This window comes from Osmia bicornis, chromosome 10, assembly GCF_907164935.1.
Source record: "Osmia bicornis bicornis chromosome 10, iOsmBic2.1, whole genome shotgun sequence".
NCBI lineage: Eukaryota > Metazoa > Arthropoda > Insecta > Hymenoptera > Megachilidae > Osmia > Osmia bicornis.
Genome location: NC_060225.1, coordinates 2,773,411 through 2,787,161, shown reverse-complemented (window position 1 = coordinate 2,787,161; position 13,751 = coordinate 2,773,411). Strand labels below are relative to the sequence as shown.

At 37.7% G+C, this 13,751-nt stretch overlaps 1 protein-coding gene and 1 long non-coding RNA gene across 6 annotated transcripts; one reads left to right on the top strand and one right to left on the bottom strand.

Annotated features, from left to right (window-relative positions):
* Nucleotides 1-531: 531 nt before the first annotated feature.
* LOC114881217 lies at nt 532-8,238 on the bottom strand. 4 transcript variants are annotated; one of them, XR_006829788.1, is made up of 10 exons: nt 8,134-8,238; nt 6,489-6,638; nt 5,908-6,279; nt 5,483-5,829; nt 5,077-5,397; nt 4,706-4,862; nt 4,465-4,623; nt 4,194-4,395; nt 1,662-1,785; nt 532-852 (listed from the first exon to the last, which is right to left on the bottom strand). It is a non-coding gene; the product is annotated as an uncharacterized LOC114881217 (long non-coding RNA). The 4 variants fall into 4 exon arrangements; XR_006829787.1 differs by having other exon boundaries at nt 6,489-6,598; XR_006829790.1 differs by having other exon boundaries at nt 4,482-4,623; nt 6,489-6,598.
* Nucleotides 6,269-8,140, top strand: LOC114881216 (odorant receptor Or2-like). 2 transcript variants are annotated; one of them, XM_029197921.2, is made up of 5 exons: nt 6,269-6,366; nt 6,520-6,623; nt 6,990-7,304; nt 7,472-7,747; nt 7,841-8,140. In XM_029197921.2, exons 1-5 carry the CDS (start codon nt 6,303-6,305, stop codon nt 7,907-7,909), a joined length of 828 nt encoding a protein of 275 aa, XP_029053754.2. In that variant the 5' UTR covers nt 6,269-6,302; the 3' UTR covers nt 7,910-8,140. The 2 variants fall into 2 exon arrangements, with proteins under 2 accessions (XP_029053754.2, XP_029053755.1); XM_029197922.2 differs by having other exon boundaries at nt 6,299-6,366; nt 6,427-6,623.
* Nucleotides 8,239-13,751: the final 5,513 nt, after the last annotated feature.

The following is a 13,751-nucleotide window of genomic DNA, read 5'->3' as shown; positions in this document are numbered from 1 at the left end:
CTCATGATACAGTTCAGCACCGAACCTCGTCGTTGGTAAACTCACTGATTCTGGTTCTGTTTCTTACTGCAGCCGCAATATATTCTAGAGGGCGTACGAAAACGTCGACTTTTTTCGGTCCCGCGAACTCCCGTAAGGCTGGCAGTCTTTAACAGTATCTCGTCGGTGTCATAACCAAGGAGAAACTATCGACGGAGAATAGTCTTTCGTCGGTGAGGTTACACTGTTGTGGCGGCCGTCAACGTCAATAAGAAAGAAAACTGTTAACGATAATTAACAGTACAAATCCATCGTCGTTGTAATTTTGGCTACACACTCACGCGAAATTAATTTGCCTTATCCGTTGAGGAAATAAAATCAACACGATAATGATTCAAATTGTTTATTGCAGAGTGCACTAGCTGCAAATTCTTATAACTAATTGTTTTTAACTAAACTCAAACTATGAACAAACTTAAATAGCTATTAAATGTTTGGCATCGCACACAAAAAACTGCGGAACTATGCGCACTTTGTCTTAGCGGACTTACCGGAGAAGCAGGTCTTTGCTTCGTATCCTATGGAACTACGCAGTTTCGGCACGGCAATAGTTTCAAGGAAGATTGGCTGTATTATTTGAAAGAAACTAAAATATAGCCTCCTTTGTGTGCCCCGCCTGGATTTTCTACTTCCATGTGCGTCGCACCCGATGAAGAACGCAAGGTCGGGTTTTTGAAAAATACCCGGACGTAACAGAGGTAATACCAGAATTAAGATGAGCATGTAAATTTCGTGTCCACGTCACAAAAGACCCGCATCAGAATCACGGACGCACCAGCAAGTGATCACCCTTATTTCCATCACTTTGTGTGTCTAGAAAGAGTAAAACATTCGTGTTAGATGATTCTTCGTTAATTAACATTGCAGGATTTTCAAGTTAATTTTTATCGATTATAGCTCAATTTATGTTATTATTATAATTAATTAGTTAGATAGGCTTCAATTTTAAACAAATTTAAATTTTGCAAATACATAATTTCGAATTTTAATCAGCCTGGATTTGGGACTTTAAGTTGCATGTGCAATTTAATTTCAAATGACAACAACAATGTTTATCGCTTTATTTTTGCTACTTTCTGCAGGAGACACACGACTCACTTTTCTACATCATTCATTAATTTCCGCCCTTTGTTCATCCTTTCTTTCAGGAAGGAAAAGTGATCTCATTTAAAACCCGTTCACGGATGTTTCTACGTGGAACGAACGAATTTCAAGTTGACGTGAAAATGAAGCTCGATGCAAGTAATTTCCAGAAGTAATAAGAGAAGAGCAACAAAGGGAGTGTTTAAACACCCATGGAAGATACTACGAAGAAAGCTTCTTTTCCTTTACAAAATCCATTCAATACACAATTTCACCCGATTTTCTACTCCCTGCTTGCTTCATCCAGAGCGGAAATAGCTTCTTAACGGTTCGATAAACAGAGGTTTCTCGCTAGAAAACATCAGTTAAATACACGTCGATTTCTGTTGATGGGCAATGCTATCTCGTACATATTTGCGTCGATTACCAATTTCTCTAAATGAAGCATGAGCTGACGTTTCTAACGATTATATCAATTGATCGCTCGAAAATATTAAATAAAATAAATGAAATAAGAATAAAAATATTGATACATTTACCTAGACGAAAATCATTGGAATACTAAGAAAGAACGATGCCATCCAAGTTGTAATCACCACCTTACGGACCTGGCTTATCGTGCACCTGTATTGCGCTTTCATCGGATAGATTATCGCGAAATATCTGAAACACATAGATGGGATTTTTAATTCCAATTTAACTTTTTTAATTAATTTACGAACACCTTACCGACTCAGGAACGGGTGCAGTTGAAAAATAATTGTCGAGTGCACTGTTACGAATTAAAATACCGAGATTATAGAACATCCAGGTGACAAAGGTGAAAAAAGATAGAAAAAATGTATATAGAGATACATTAAGAGGAGGCAACAGAGCAAAGTAATTTTTTTCCACACCTTCGCCAATTAAACGAAAAAAGAAGAAGCGAGTGCAGCGATTATTCGGATCTTTTTCGATTAAACCATGAATACAAAGCAGCTGGAGATTTCTGTCTCGACTGTGAATCAGCTCACCCTCGTCGCCGAATGCGGTGACTAGTCACTCAACGTCTGAAGCTCGCCATGCACTGACAGTGACTTTAGTCACTTGTTAAGGGCACAGACTCCTTCGAGGCCTCCTCCGAATCGATGTAAGCACTATCGGCTATGCAGCACAAATCTTTTAAAGATAAATGCGAAAACATTTTCGAACGATGGCGATTAACGTTCGCTGCCTGTCGTTGTCGGACGTGAATTGATGATATAAATACTACATCGTTTTTGTTGGAACCTAACTGATCAGAAACGGCCCGTGTCTGAACGGATAATACAAATCGACCTTAATACGTTGCGGCAACTATGCCTTACTTGTGGCTATATTCGCGTAGCCGTTGGTGGTGTCAAATTAGAATCTACATTTATCGACTAATTTGTGTTTTTATCGATCTTGATGATAACCCGGTCAAATATACCATAAATGCCTCTGACGGAGAATCATTGAACTATTCTTATGTCTATTTTACGTCTGATGCGTGCAAATCGTAGAATCGATTTTACATCTTCCAGAAGTGATAAATTGTGAAAAATCGAATTTCAGTGATATTGTGCTAGTTCAAGGAAGGTCGGTCTGGTGTGCTATCGGTGAAAAAACCATTAAATCGTCCAATATTTGTTAAAATGCAACCGAACGCACCATTCGGCAGCCATGTTGTTTGCTTCCAACAGCGTCTGTCTCAATCTTACAATTTCGAAAATACGTTTTTTCTCAACGTATGGTGTTTATTAGCGTTCAAGCGGACCAGACCGATCTGTACCGAAGTCTACCCGTGTGTGCTGTACTCGCGAAAATTTTATTTATGCAATTGTCAAGACGAAAAATCGATTCTACGAAATTGAATGTCTCTCTCGCGCATGGCGTATACGTGCATGCTTTCCGTTGATTGTGTGAGTGCACGCACACAGGTCATGGCACAAGGAGTCTGTGCCCTAAAACACATTCTCTTTTAACTTTGATGGAGCAGAATATATGTACAGGGTGATTCTCTCGCTACGCAAGACAAAAGCCGTGCCGCATAATGGCACCCCTGATGTTCCGTTTCTTGTTGTCGTCTCAGCCATAAACACAAACAGAGCAGTTTTGGGTCCGGCGATATGGCCCCTGGGTCTCTTTACCCACAAAAACAGCAGGGTTCAATTGTGCGGCACGGCTTTTGTCTTGCGTAGCGAGAGAATCACACTGTATATGTTATCTGTATGATTGCTGATTTCTTGTATTTCGTTTCTTTTATTTTAGATTTACTTTATGTTGTTTATTTTTTAAGTGTATCTGCGTTAGGATTGCCTCGCACCGGGATAACGCATTTGCGGGCAAATTCGCCGTAGCGAAAAGGTTAAAGGTAATCGACTTAAGTGTAGTTGAGAAATCTCATCTTACGGGTCAGAATCTCGGATGATAAAGGAAGGAGACACGTTAAGGCAGTGTTCGTCTTTGGTTCTCCTTTGATACTTTCGTCAATAGGATTTCTCTACTTGGGAAAGTGCTGCGGGCACGGCGAAACAATCAAATTCGACTGAAGAAGCAAACGTGGTGAAAAGGGGCGAAATAGGAAACGGAAATAGTTCGTAGCTCGACCAAGCCAATTCTCCATATTGATATCGGGCTATTAATCCTTCAAACGTTACGAACATTTGTTACAAACTATTTTCTCCCTCGATTTAACCAACTAACGTGTCATTTATAAAATATAAGTGGAACTTTATACGACCATAAGTGCATAAGATGCAAATTAACCATTTTTTAAGAAACAATTAGAAAAATCAAAGTCAATCATCTTGAATGTGCAATATTCTTAAAAAAAAATTCCAAATTTATAATATTCCAAAATTTGTGGAGCATGCTAGTAAAAGCCTCGAATCTCGGAAACTTCCCTAGTATCTTTTCGAAAGCCCCAACAAGACTATTCAACGAATATACAAGAAAATAAAACTCGTGTTAAATGAATTAAAAAAAAAGTACGAGTATTATCAGTTGGAATCAATATAAATTTGCAAAGTTAATCGAACAACAAAAATGAGTAGAAGAAAAATACAGACCATTCAAAGCAGAGGAACGACGACAGAAAGGAAGAATTTTTTTTCATCTGCAAATTACACGACTAAACAAACGCATACATTGCATTTCTTTTTCTTTTTTTCTGTCGAGGAAGTGGTGTATACGATTTATATTTATTCATATCAATCTGAAATTAAAAACAATGATTCTTCGGCTACACTTGCTGTTCCTCGTTAGGTTAAGCTGCAAAAGACAGAAGCAAAGTAAGAAAAAATAAAAAAGAGACAAGAGAGCGAGGATATGCGTACTTACACGACCCGCCTAAGTACCTGACACTGGTCGTCGTGATTTCGCTGAGGCTAGGGCGTCTCTTCAACGGAGCCCTGTGCCCTCTTTTTAAACAACAGATCCACCAACCACCGCAAGTTGCGGATAAGAATCTCTTCGTGAACTGGTTTGACATAAATGCAGCTGAAATTCAGTGTTTATTCAACACAGTTAGATCAGAGTTTACTGGTTATTGTTAAAATAAAAGGACATTTGCTTGACGTACCTGTTAAAAAAGGAAATTGAAACGCGGTGTTAAGATGTTTGTGCATTCCCCACTTCACTCGTGGTAGGACACCATAGGCGGTGAGGGTGTTGTCTACGAGAATTGGACCCCAGCAGATAGCGAACACCACCACCACAGCCACCAGCATCTTCACTACCTATCGTGCAAGAGTTATATGTATGTGAATTTGAAAAAATTCACGGTTCAAGTAAAACAAGAAGCAATAGAAGGATATTTTTATTTATTATCTTGGTCAACTTTTGTTTCATTCATAAGTATAACTATCTCGTTAATTTTCGCAATTATTATAGTTTCTGAAAGTTCTGCCTAACTTCAATCCCTTTTAGTTGCCTCTTAAGCCTCGTACTGACCTGTGCATTTATGCGCCGGAAACGTTCGTTCGGGCAAAAATGTTCAAGTGAGTACGGCCCGTTATGAATGTAGGCATTTAATTTTTAACTCTTATGTCAGCCCGAATCCATCTTCTCCTTTTATCTACTGTCTCTTTCTACGTTCGTCGACGTCGGCAAAATACAAACGGTTAGCAGAATCGAATCTTCTGTTCGCTAAATGTTCCTCGTCGGTCCCAAATTCTGAACACATATCGAGTCTTTATTGTATATCTCCCAGTTTGCTTATCTCCAACTTGAACCTCACACCTTATCGTCGCTTCAACTACACCTCACCTCGTGCTAAAAATGAATATAAATCCCCTTTTCCATTTCGTACACCTCACAAACTGAACATTACAAACGAACAACTTAATTGCATAGTTACCTTTAATAGTGGTCTACATTCGAAGAATAATTCATGGTTCGATCTGTACATCATCGTTCCTATGAAGGCAACCCCATGTTTTATGACTGAAGGTGCGCATGAGAAGGGAAAAACCTTTGTACTAGATTATGAACGTGCCTTGTTAATTACAGTGGTGTCATGTCACTCAATATCTTTGTGACGTCTTTGATGTTGTTGCAACGGCTACACTATACGTCAAAAGCAAATGAGTCACTTCATCGACAATCACCATGGATATCGGATCGTACACGGATTTTTCCATTGCTTCAGCGACATTTATAACAAAGTACACAGGAGTATGGGTGTCACGAAATGCTGCAGAAGAACTGCAAAGGAAGATATCAATGACATATATGACCGTCGCACTTCTGTATGGGATATACGCGAACACAGTAGATATGTACCACTCATGGGGCGATGCATCTGTAAGTAACCACGTCAGTGAGCTAGATTGAGTTGTTAGGAAGAATGTGTTAATTTGACACTGTACGAAGTGATAACTTTTTAAACAGTTACTTTAAAATTCTGTTGATAAAAAATCTGTGAAGCTGCTTTTGTTGCAGTATTCAATGAAAAATTTTTTCATCAACGAATGTATTGCGTTTTCAGCACAGTATGTTCCTGATACTGAACGTGATGTGTATCTGTATGACAACAATTAAGATGCTGATCATAAATTTTAATAGAGCTAAATTAGCAGACGTTTTTTTCCCATGCGCAACGCCACTTCTGGCATGATAATTACAATTCCGAGGAACAACTGATCTTTTCCATATCTGTAAAATATTCCATACGGTTAATGTTCTTCGCATTCGCTGTTCAGCCAGTTACCCTGGCCGGATATGTGATCACGCCTCTTATTGGTAAGTGAATTAAATTAAATATGACCGTAATACAAGAATGATACTTTGACCTACTTCCAGATGTGTTCTCAATTTTTTGATTAGTAATTATTGTGGTTGTAACTGTAAAAAAATATACATACCTATATAAGTTGCTACTGGTGTATATTCCAGAAAACCATGGACGAAATAAATCAGACAGAGTACTTCCAATCAAGATGTGGGTCGACTGGCCCATATCCGAGACACCGTACTATGAATTAACGTTTACTTTTCAGGTGATGTTAATTTTCCTTTTAAAACAATTACGTATGATTATAGTTCTCGTAGAAATATGGCGTGATCGTTAATTTAATTAATTTGCAAATTAACACATTCTTCGTTTCCCTTTAACACGTCAAACATTAAAATGTTAAAGATAAGTGACCAACATTAAAAATTTCAACTAATCGGAAAAAATTTCCAAAGGTGTGTTCTTTTAAATGGCGAACAAATTGGGTTTTTTGTAGTGGTAATAAGGCACGCTGGGAAGAATTCCCATTGATGCGGATTCTTTTAATCTATCTGTGTAGGCTTAAACACTTATTGATCACTCCATGTTTCTGTGACGACTATACCATTAATTTAATAAAATATTCGTTCAGGTGATATGCACATTCTTAATTGGCATCGCGTACGTTTGCCCTGATGTGTTTTTATGCGTCTTTAATTTGCACGTGATGGGTCAATTTCGTATACTACAATACAGAATGTTGAATTTCTGGAACGTTGAAGACAAAGAAATGAATGCATTCACATACATCGATCATTGTTATGCAGCTTTGAAGAAGTGTGTACAACATCATCAGTTACTTATTGAGTTCTGCGTGAAGCTGGATCAAGTGTATACCATGTCGATTTTTGTGCACATGGCATTTTTAAGCGTGTTAATGGGTTTGGACTGCTATGAAATACTCGTGGTACGTATTAAGCTTTACAAGGCTTTCAATAATGAACGTTCGTCTTTAGAGGAGGGTGGGGTACTATCAAATATGTATGAACGTCCTTTATGGTTTACTTTTAAGCTTTACGGTAATTTGTTATTGCTGACGCTATAGAAATATACTGTCGGATATTGTATGTATAGGCGGACACAAATACGTCGATACGTCTGATTTTCATATTCCACATAACTGGCAGCCTAATTCACCTTTTTGTCTTTACGTACACTTGTCACTTTATGATGGAAGAAAGCACCAACGTTACTAGAACGATATATTCAGGTTCATGGAGCACTTTGCCAATGTACAAAACTGGCAGATCGTTACGATCGGATATAAGATTCATTATGATAAGATCATTGAAACCGTGCTGTCTGACTGCTGGTGGATTTTTTCCCGTGTCTTTGGAGACTTTTACCTCGGTAGGAAACTTGTCAACATTCCTCTATTTACCTTTGTGAATGGTACTATGTATATACCACAAAATTAACAAAATTGGAACTTTCTGTTCACAGCTTTTAAGTTCTACATTTTCGTATTTTACCTTGATGAGGGAGTCTTTAATCAGAACCGAGGGCGAATAGTATACAAAACAGAATAATATGTATTAACAGCGACGCTAGGAATATATGTATAAAAGTGAAGGAAAATAATTTGAGAATGATTTTTAATGTACTAAAGCTGTCATACACAATATATGTTCTCCACTTTTCATGTATAGTAAAATATACATATAATGTGCACGTTACAAGGAGTACGAAAAATTTTCTTTTTCTACCCAAGTAGAGGAAAATAATAAATCACGTACCAGCTTCCTTTGTGCCAGTTTATGCTTGCACTTTGCCGTCACCTCAATTACTACGTCACCTAATCACCTTTGGTGCACGATTGGTTTTTAGACTGGACAGTTTGATGCGTTACGAAGTACTGATCAAGTGCAAGAACGTCTGCACTTGCTGTGTACGACAATAACAGGTATTGTTTTCGAACACCTGCCTAATTAACAGTTCCATCCTCTCCGTATCGTTCCTAGGTGCAGTAAATGTATAATACGAGTATAGATTAACACAAGTCGTTGTTTGTATGTTATGTAGCAAATATTTGAAGAAATAGATCAAAGAGAGTACTTCCAGTAGTGATACGGGTTGATCGGCCTACATCCGAATCACCTTACTTCGAACTATTATTCGCCTTCTTGGTACAGCAAATTTCAATTTTCGTTTAAAAAAAAATATATATAAACTTTTGTATCACCTTCGTTATGCCAGGTACGAATGATTCAGTAATTTACATATTATTCATCCAGAACGTTGGTAAAAATACCGCTATATGCCCACTGAAGCTTATATATAAAAAAATGTTCACTTACCTACAAATGACATAGAAAATATGTCTTTTGTGGAAAAAGTAGAGAATAAAATTGACTCAGTCAACTCCGTTCTGCACTTTTGGTTTATTTCGATGCTGACTCTCTCGACGTTTAACCAAGGTAAGGTGCTGCAGGTAAGGTGGCTGTGTAGGTGCAAATGTGTGCAACGGAAAAATTTTATCGAGGACCAACCATATATTTTGGATCTTACGTGGTACACAGATGAAGCGTGGTTTCACTTGAGCGGGTACATGAATTCCCAAAATACTCGGAGGTGGGCGATAGAAAATCCGCATGAAATATTTAGTACCCTACTACATTCTCAAAAAATCGGGGTATAGTGTGCGATATCGCGAAGAAGAATAATTGGCCCTATATTTTTCGATGGGACTGTTACATCGGAAGTGTACATAAGGTCCATTTTTTTTAAATTCGTGGACCCATTATCCGATGACGAATTAACGGAGGGTTACTTCCAGCAAGACGGGGCAACATGCCATACTTCAAGTACCAGTATGGAAGAAATTGAAAGCTAGTTTGACGTAGCAGCGTACCAGGTTAATTTAGAAACGAATGGGTAAGTTTCATTTAAATTGTATTCAAATTTTTCATCATTAACGTAGCCTCCAATTTAAACGTTTATTAATTATTCCACTTCAAACATTTTTGTTTGTTGTTTAGAATCCTTAGAATTTCCTTTTTTACATTATGACAGGCGACAAGAGATTAGGTGCCGTATTCATTCTAAACAACGACTAAAAATGTTCTACCGGTTCAGTTCTTTTATTATGCTATGGCAACGGGGTGCCAAGCTGTTCGTTCGCGATCTACGTCAGACCCGGTTTTCGTAGCCGACACAGCAGTGCCTGCGACTGCGCGCTATGCGCGCTTGGATTGGTTGGTGTTTTTTGTTAATAACTCGGAAACCAAGCCTTAAACAACATTTTGGCAAAGGCGAAGGTTGTTTAGAATTACCTTTGCAATCATCCCTCGTCGGCTGTCGAGATAGTCGCGTGACACCCTGTAAATCCTATTAAATATGAAAGGTTTCATCGCGAACTATACATTCCTTGCAGAGTAACATGAAGGAATAAATTTTTTGCTATAACAGTAGTTATTAACAAATTCCATAAATTTTTGCAAGTGGGATCATCGCGGATATACCTCCTACTAAATGTAAAAGGTTTCACCGCAATCGCTACATTCCCTGCAGCATAAATGCCGGAAGATTCAAATGAAGCATTACGTTTTTTGCAATAAAAATCGTCAGCAATGAAAAAATACAAAATGTTTTTTTAATGGGACCAATCGGGAGACATATTCTACCAGATGCAAAAGGTTTCGATCCGATTGGTCCATCCGTCTCGGCGTAATCGGTGAACATACATAAAAAAAAAGAATAAAATAATTTTTAACAAAAAAAACATTCGACTTCGAAATGCACTAAAAAGTATAAAATAATTTCTATTTCATTTATACCAATATTCCATAGCTATTAATAATATCTACTTAATCGTTAAGGGGACAACCTCATGTACATAGATGGTCTGTTTTTCAAGAATTTTTTTTGGAAAATGTAATGCGTAGATTGATTTAAAATTTGAAGTGTCATTGATTTACGTTATAATGTAAACAGAAATATTTTTTATAAATTTTGATTCTTAATAACGATGGTGCAATGGCGGCTTGAAAATGGCATCCTGTAAATTCGCCGTGCAGCGTACAATGCACAAAAATGATCCGGAACAAAAAAATCAAAATGGAATAGCTACTTTATGCAAAAACGCTCAGCATGACATTTTTCTTTTATTAAAATGGCAAAGTTTTGAAAAAAAAACCGGTGTTTCGGTTATGAGAAATTGTTAATAACAGTAGTTTAAATAAAAAATAAAAAAATCGGAGCACGTTATGCTGAGGCCAATTGTTTATAGAATATATATGCCAAGTTTCATAAAGATCGAGTAATTAGTTTTTGAGCTACGTTGCACGGCATGCGAAATTTTGCGTTTCGAGAAAAATGCGTTTAAAACGTGAGTAACAGATAAATCGCCCAATACAACCGTTCACTTGTTTTTGAAAATAACATACAAGAACATCTCTGATCACTTTCTAATTTTTTTTATCATATTCCCAAGGAAATTTCCTATCGATTTCAGAAAAAAAAAAAATGCGAAAAAATTTTATTTTACATGAGGTTGCCCCCTTAAATAGGATACCAAATACATTTCAAAGTTTTCGGAGGCGGCGCAAAATTAAAAATACCCGAACAAACAATGCTGCCAATAACGATTTGATTGCGGTATGGCAAACTTGGTAATTAATATGCCGTAAGAGAAAAATTATAGGTCTGGCTGAAAACATTTGTAATTGTAACGATTGTATCAGAAATTGGCAGCACTCCTGATGTACATGCACTATACTGCAGTTCACGAGAGACCATACTTAACTCGCGCAGCTCACTAGGTCTAGAGAGATTTTTAATAACGTGTGTTATTCCCCTCTACAGCTTGCTTCTTATTATACTTTGCGATCATATAAATGGTGGGCAGAAATATATGACGTACGATAAATGATAACCGGTGATGATACTGTAAATTTTCACGATACAATGAAATTTTTATTATTTTCCGAAAAAAAATGATGTGAACGCAAAATAAGAAGCGAGCTGTAAAGGGGAATCACCTGTGAAAATAAAAGACTCGCGTAGAGTAGAATGTGTAAATAATTATATTTAAAGAAACGGTGAAAGAAACTATGTACAGGGATGGTCTCGGTGATCTCTACAAGACGGGCGCACAAGAACTGCCTACAAAATACAGCGACACTTCATACATTCATACCTGGAATATTCGCAGGCGTCTCCAAACCCTAATTAAGCTGATGTGGAATTTTCCATGACATGTACTTCAACAGCCACGACTAGTACTAACTAAACTAACATGACATCTGCGGAAATCGTCGCCTCAGAATTCTACGCCGCATGGGTGGCGAGGTTTGGAGCCCCGGCCACTATCACAACCGACAGGGGAGCTCAATTTGAAGCTCAACTATTTTCTGCGTTAACGGTTCTTGTAGGGTGTAAAAGAATCCGCACCACTGCTTACCATCCAGCGTCGAATGGCATGGTAGAGCGGTGGCATAGGTTCCTAAAAGCGGCAATAATGTGTCACGAGTCACGGGACTGGGTCGCGGTGCTTCCCACCATTGGGACTGCGATGTAGTTTTAAAGAGGACATAGGTGCATCGGCAGCTGAATTATTGTATGGTGCACCCCTTAGATTACCTGGCGAATTTTTTATGGACGTTCAACCTCTTGACAGTTTTAATATTAGTAAATTCCGTGACGCCATGAGACAAGTACGACCAAAACCCACGGTGCATCACGCACGCAAATCGCACTTTGTATCTAAAGATTTATATTCGTGCAGTCATGTATTTGTGCGCGTTGACGCTGTTAGAAGGCCCCTGGAACAGCCATACGAGGGCCCATGTCGTGTATTGCGGAGAATATCCGATCGCACCTTCCTTATCGAGTTACGAGGAAAGGAACAGGTCGTTTCGGTGGAACGGTTGAAACCGGCATTTATGGAAATATTGGAATAGTCAACGCAACCCTTAAGGACCTATTCGAGGGTGTCGTCTGCTCTCCCTAACGGGTCGAGAGACTCGAAAGGGGGTAGTTGTGGCGACCTCTGCTGATGGTCGACCGTCTCGCCGAAGCGTACACTTCCGATAAATTTACCGCGACATCTACTTCCGGGAAAAGCGTTGTTTTCCCGTTCCGGAGGGAAGTTTTTCCATTCTCGTGGGCACGTTTGAAGCGGTAGCTTTGTGTTTTGAGAAACTTTGTATTCCGTTCGTGGGTGTTCTCATCAGAGAATTTAAAACCGTTGTTGAGCGTTCTAAGCTGTGTCAAGTGCATTAAGACCAGTTAAATATACATCGTAATTACAAATTTATAATAATTGACAATTAATAAAACTCTATATGAAAAGCGGTAGTGAGCTTGTTTTCCATCAATTGATAAAGTAGGAATCCTAACTCCTAAGGAATCACTTATTCCTACAAGTCGACGTTTTCGTACGCCCTCTAGAATATATTGCGGCCGCAGTAAGAAACAGAACCAGAATCAGTGAGTTTACCAACGACGAGGTTCGGTGCTGAACTGTATCATGAGATATGAGATGATATTTTATCTGGTCAATGCTATTATTATTTCTTGGGTGATTTGAGTTAAGTTCGTTTTACAAACCTTTCGGAGATACTTTTTAAGACGTAAAATATTTGAAAGGAGGTAACTTAATAACCCTCTTTAGTTCATTGGAAATTATTTTTTTAATATATGACGAACTCTAGTTCTAAGTTTAGGGTATGTGTTTTTAAGGTAAATAAATATTCATTTAGAAAAAATGATGAATAGAAAAAAAAATTAGGAAAAAATTATTTTCTTCTAATTTCATTTAGAAATCATTTAGAAATAAAAATGAATAAAAAATATTACATAGGTTCTGTAGGATATAATCAATAATAATAATAATGTAATAATCATAATAATCATAATAATATAATAAGTAACAGGTGTCGAAAAGAAAAGAAATGTATTTCAATAAAATCTTTTATTTAATAATAAGTAAAAGCTGGATAAGTGCAACAAAAGATTGGCTGGATAAGTGCAACATAGCTATCCTCTCCACTTGGGGGAATCCCCCTAGGCGAATCGAGACGCTCGACTAGGAAGCCGTATGATCCGAACCGTAATATCGGTGTGACTAATCCTAATTCAACGATAAAACTTTTTTATTTTTAACTTTTTCTTAATGAAATTTTTACTAACGCATTGGTGAGATTTTTCTGATTAAAATGATACCAAACACGATATAGTTTGAATTATATTTATTTATTTATTCAGAATATGCTGCGGTAATGCCACGAATGATCGGTAATGAGCAAGAGCCGTTATTCCATGTTTGATTGTGAATCGAGCAACACACGGTGCGATTGATAGCAAAAATTGTAAAAGTAACTAAGACGCGGTATTTTCAGTGTTAGATTTGTAT